This window comes from Scyliorhinus torazame, chromosome 8, assembly GCF_047496885.1.
Source record: "Scyliorhinus torazame isolate Kashiwa2021f chromosome 8, sScyTor2.1, whole genome shotgun sequence".
NCBI lineage: Eukaryota > Metazoa > Chordata > Chondrichthyes > Carcharhiniformes > Scyliorhinidae > Scyliorhinus > Scyliorhinus torazame.
In genome coordinates, this window is record NC_092714.1 from 58,824,477 (window position 1) to 58,830,476 (window position 6,000).

The 6,000-nt window shown below is 46.3% G+C and overlaps 1 protein-coding gene across 1 annotated transcript in view; it reads right to left on the bottom strand.

Annotated features, from left to right (window-relative positions):
* cd247 (CD247 molecule) overlaps positions 1–1,192 on the bottom strand; it is a 195,375-nt gene extending 194,183 nt beyond the window's left edge. The window contains exon 1 of the mRNA XM_072513681.1: positions 1,057–1,192. Coding sequence (XP_072369782.1) covers positions 1,057–1,114 — 58 coding nt within the window. The 5' untranslated portion in view covers positions 1,115–1,192. The remainder of the gene's footprint in view (positions 1–1,056) is intronic.
* Between the last annotated feature and the right edge of the window lie 4,808 nt (positions 1,193–6,000).

Here is a 6,000-nt window from a genome sequence, read left to right on the forward strand (position 1 = left end):
CTATTATGACTAACCATTGTTTTATTTTAGTTATAGTTGCTGTATCTATGTTGACCCTGCGGACAAAAAATCTAGAATCATGAATATCCTGCTTGGAAACACCTTGTTGCTTTCTCTAGGCTTGCTTTTCAAAACTGGACACATCAATTTTGACGAGAGAGTGCTTGCGGGTGACTATTACGTTGCACCGGAATGAAAAGTAAATGTTATAAAACATGCTGTAGCTTCCTATAGGATAAGAAATATTGCCCAGTTTTTAGATGTCAAAACATTTGTTGGAAAGCGGGTTTTTGTCAAATCAAAGCGCAGTTACACCATGCTGGTTCAGCTGAGCTGACATTTTCTCATCACAAATGGGGCACAGGTTTGAAACAAACAGATGTGTAAATTGTAATTAATTTCAAAATATCGTAAAGATGTGTTGGATATGTTACAAAGTGAGAACATTAAACCTACTCTACTAATACATCCAGCTTCATAGTATCCAATTAAAATAACTTTGTCAAATTTGGACTGGTTTAGGAACGGGTACATTTTATTGAAGCATTTACAAGAAGTAAGTACAGTAATACTGAAGACTCCTAGATCCTTAAGTATATGGTTTTGATTCTGAATTAATCACTTGCTCCTCCATTTCTTGAATATATTTGTTTTGATAAGTATTAAATTAGAATTTTGCAACCTTTTAATAAGACAAGAAGAGCATTATAGTATCCAGAGGTAATAAAATAACCTAGTATATCTGCACAGTTATTTTTTGTCCCCCTTCAAACTGAATCATGAAACTGCATCATCTTTTGGTTGATTAGGTGATTGTCATGTCATGCTCATTCTTTCAAACTCTTTAACTCTTTTACACACTTTTGCTTCGGAACAACAACTCACTCCCCTAACAGGGTGTGCATGTAACTGTGTGGTCTGACTACTTGGCCATGAATGTGAAGGGTTAAAAAATATGTTCTGGACAATTTCCTCACACCTTGACCAATGAGTGTGACATCTTATCCATTTTTCAATTCTAAATTATTGCTACTTTTTAAAGTGAAATTATCTTACCAGCAAGGTGGAATTCAGTGACGAGGCATATTGTGGCACAAATCCACTTAAATTTCATTTTCTTTTCTTTGTTCTTCCCTTGCTTTTTTCCACTCAGGCCTTTTGTTCCTCACAGTGCACGGTGACTAGGTTTCTGTTGTGTGTTCAGGAAGTGGCTAGCAGTTGAACGTGTGTACAGCCTAGAGGCTCCGAACGCGCAGATCTATGTGCTGATAACAAATGTATGAATTTATTGTGTCTTTGCTTTATTTTAGTTAAACTTGATACATAGTCAAAAAGACATTTAAACTAACCCTGGATCTCTTTTGCTGTCATTTTCTCTGCAGGTTACTCCACCTAATTGTTTTGGTTTAGTTTTGTTCATTGAATGGAACATCCAGAATAATCTATATTATTATAATCAGTGTTAATCCTAAAATCTGTGTGGAATTGTTAAACTGGGGGTGGGGAGTACAGGAAGATTGTATAATAATCCAACTTTTTTGCTTAATAATTTTCTTTCTTGGTATTGAGACTAATTAGTGCTCCTGTGACTCTGTTCCTCCATAAAGTACATAGTAAGCTACAATGGTCTAATTAACACACAAAGTCCCTTTTAAACATACAAGATGACTGTGGGCAAATACACTCTCCACTCTGAACCCCAAATGAATGTTTGTGGATGTCTCCTCAGAATCCCCTCAGATGTGCAGGTTAGGTGCAGGTTAGGTGGATTAGCCATGATAAATTGCCCTTAGTGTCCAAAATTGCCCTTACTGTTGGGTGGAGGTGTTGACTTTGGGTAGGGTGCTCTTTCCAGGAGCCGGTGCAGACTCAATGGGCCGAATGGCCTCCTTCTGCACTGTAAATTCAATGATAATCTATGATTAATCTAGGACAAAGGTTCGACACAACATCGTGGGCCAAAGGGCCTGTTCTGTGCTGTATTTTTCTATGTTCTATGTTTGTCACGTGAGAGTTTCCAAATTGCACCCCCAAAAACAGACCTTAAAATCACCTCTCAGAAGTATGCTTATTTGTTTGCATTCTGAAATCCAGACCAGGGGCGAAATTCTCCCCCAACGGCACGATGTCCGCCGACTGGCGCCAAAAACGGCGCCAATCAGATGGGCATCGCGCCGGCCCAAAGGTGCGGAATGCTCCGCATCTTTGGCGGCCTAGCCCCAACATTGAGGGGCTAGGCCGACGCCGGAGGGATTTCCGCCCCACCAGCTGGCGGAAATGGCGTTTGTTGCCCCGCCAGCTGGCGCGGAAATGCGGCGCATGCGCGGGAGCGTCAGCGGCCGCTGTCAGTTTCCCGGCGCATGCGCGGGAGCGTCAGCGGCCGCCGTCAGTTTCTCACGCATGCGCAGTGGGGAGAATCTCTTCCGCCTCCGCCATGGTGGAGGCCGTGGCGGAGGCGGAAGGGAAAGAGTGCCCCCACGGCACAGGCCCGCCCGCGGATCGGTGGGCCCCGATCGCGGGCCAGGCCACCGTGGGGGCACCCCCCGGGGTCAGATCGCCCCGCGCCCCCCCCCCCAGGACCCCGGAGCCCGCCCACGCCGCCTGGTCCCGCCGGTAAATGCCAGGTTTGATTTACGCCGGCGGGACAGGCAATTTCTGGGCGGGACTTCGGCCCATCCAGTCCGGAGAATCCAGCGGGGGGGTCCCGCCAACCGGCGCGGTACCGGAGACTTCGGCGGGAGCGGGGGCGGGATTCACGGCGGCCAACGGCCATTCTCCGACCCGGCGGGGGGTCGGAGAATGACGCCCCAGGTCTTGTACAAAGCTTCCACTCCAATTTTAACAGCAAATTCTGTCCAGGATTTCACACCAACCCCTTTAAGATTTATTTGTCCTGACTGCTGTGCAAACTGCTCACTATAGTTTTAACTCTTGATTCCCAGATGGTATTAAAATGGCATCAGATGTTTCATCTACCTCTGCCGTCCTATTTTAAATCTAGTTACTGCAATTGTCTCTTTAACCGAGAACACTTTGGTTACTCGTTCTAAACAATACCTTAGCTTCTGTTCTCTTACCTTCAGGTGTCTTAAATGTTCTTTCTGTCCCAATTCCCTGGTTATCTGGACTGCAACTTGTGCTTTAGGAACCCTGCCTCCCTGCAGCTCCTGTCCTGTCCAGTGTTGCTTCGGCAGACTTGAGAGATTTTCATTCCCAAAGATCCTGGCTGAATTCTCCGTCATCGGGATTCTCCATTTTGCCGGCTGCTCAGGGGTTTCCCGACGGCATGGAGCTGCCCACGTTTGGAAACTCCATTGGCCAGCTGCCGAAACGGGGCATCCCGACGGCGTGCCGCATCAGAAATCTGTTGTGGTGGGACAGAATAACCTGCCCGCAGTCTCCAACTGCCCAAAAATTAATTGAAATTTAAACTTAAAAGCTTTTGTACCTTACAAGGTCCCAATTGCTGAGCAACACCCACATATCTTTGCTAGCCTATTTATTCTTCACATTTTAGTACTCTCTGAGCACAACAGAAACACAGTCGGAACTTAATCAACCCCCACACATACAAACACTTTTTACAGCATTAATCTAACGATAGGTTTTACCCTTCCAGGTACAAACATTAAATTAAGCACTCTTAAAACTATACCTTATTTCCCTTAAAACTACCTGGGCGGGATTCTCCGCTTGCTGACGCCGATTTCGTAATCGGTGAACGGACGGAGAATTCCTTTTTACAACCGAATCAGGAGCGGTGCCTGTTTTCAGATGCTCCTCCCCCTCCAAAACAGCATCACCGGGGCCTACGGGGCACGCCTTTGGGGCGACCTCAGGACGTTTTCTGAAAGCCCTCCCCCGATGGGCCGAGTTCACTACGGCGCGCACTTGTGCTCTCAGTTTTCGTGAACCTCGCGTGGCAGCTGCGGACTGTGTCCAGCGCCGCCACAGTCGGTGGGGGGTGGGGGGGGGATGCCATGCCACTGGCTGGTGGGGCTTCGGCGAGGGCTGGGGAGTCCAGGGATGGCAAGGGAGGGCCTAGGGGGGCATTAACTGGCAGGTAGGGTCCGTGCACGGCCAGCAACATGTGGTACGCGCGGCCGCTGCAGGTCTTCACCGTGCGCATGTGTGGCCACAGACCCTGCCATTCTCCGGCCGTTTTCGGCGCAGGAGCTGAGAGTTTTACCCGGTGCCACTGCTAGCCCCTCACCGGTCCTGGCATCGGTGAGGGTTCGGCGCCGATTTTGGCTTCGTAAAATGCCTCAGTTCCCACGTTGGAGTCAGCACTTAGCTGCATAATTGGAGAATCCAGCCCCCTTTGTTTTCCTTACGTTATTGGCCTGTTATCTCAATTAGTTATTCACGCATATGTTCTCTTTTTCAGGTGAACTAAAAAGCAAATTCAATGAAAATACATAAATGGTTATATTTGTTACGATTTTTAACTTTGACGCTTGGTGTCCACAATGACAGGTCAGTCAGAAGAAATGGTCCAAAAATGAATTCAACACCACGTAATTGAAATATAAATAGTATGAATTACAAAATCAATATTAAAACCTCAGGTGTCAGTTTACTGTGGATTTTATTGTTTCACCACATTGTAACTGCTTCAAGAAATATTCTATACCATTTCCTTGTTCTTGATTTGTAAAGAAGGAAAGGATTCGGGAAGGAAACAAACTAGGTAACCAAAGGGTATTGCAGATGGATCACACGTATCATTGTGGTATTGCTTCTTTACAATTCATACGTAAACTCAGGATTTTGTTCTTCTATTTGCCTTACCCACTACTTAAGTAACCAGGTTTGCATATTTATATCTTTGTCTAAATAGAGTCTGAAGTCAAAGGTAAACCTCATTTTGAGGGCCTAAGTCTATGATACATATAGTAAGGCAACGGGAAGACTATAATTATGAATTCCTCCAATTGTCGCACATTAACCTGACTTGGACATTAAGCACCAATCCGTCATTGTCAATAGTTCAATGTTCTTGAGTTCGATATTAAGATCATCACTGGAGTACCATGACTAGAAGGACTGCAGTGGTGCAAGACCATCCAACAAACCATTTTCAGAATTACCAAAATACTTTTCACATAGCTGCCTTCATACTGGCTTATTGCAGGTTTGCAATTCTTGCGACTTAAAATGAAATTCCTGTTTAAAAATGATAAAATCCATTCCCACGTATATATAATTCTATATTGCCAATAAAAGTTGCACCGGTCTGTGTATTGCCGCACAGTGCAACCAGCTTACTACTATTTTGAACAAATCAAATAACCAATTCCTACGGAAGCTAAAGTAATTCGGGATGTCTGCATCGACTCTCACCAACTTCTACAGATGTGCCGTAGAGAGCATCCTATCCGGCTGCATCACAGCCTGGAATGGCAACTGCTCGGCCCAAGATCGCAAGAAACTGCAGAGTGTGGTGAACTCAGGCCAACTCACCACACAAACTTGCCACCCTCACATTGATTCTGTCTACACCTCCCGCTGCCTCAGGAAGGCAGACAGCATTGTCAGAGACCCCTCCCACCCAGGCTTTGCCCTCTTCCAGACCATTCCATCAGGCAGAAGATACAGAAGTCTGAAGACCCACACATCCATTCAGTCGATTTCGGCGGGAGAACAGCTGGTGAGTCAGTTTCAGCGGGAGCAGTGCGGAAGTGGCTGCTGGGAGGTAAGTCTGTCCTTTAAAAGCACTTGTCTTTGCAGGGGCAGGCCAGTCGATTTCGGCGGGAGAACAGCTGGTGAGTCAGTTTCAGCGGGAGCAGTGCGGAAGTGGCTGCTGGGAGGTAAGTCTGTCCTTGTCCTGTCCACTTGTCTTTGCAGGGGCAGGCCAGTCGATTTCGGCGGGAGTGGAGCTGGCTGATTAGTCAATTTCAGCAGGAGCTGAGAATTTTTTTTTTAAATTAGTGTTTTAGGCGGGAACAGGAAGTCGACCCGCGGACGTCTGGGAAGACCCTCACCAATAAATTCTGGTGG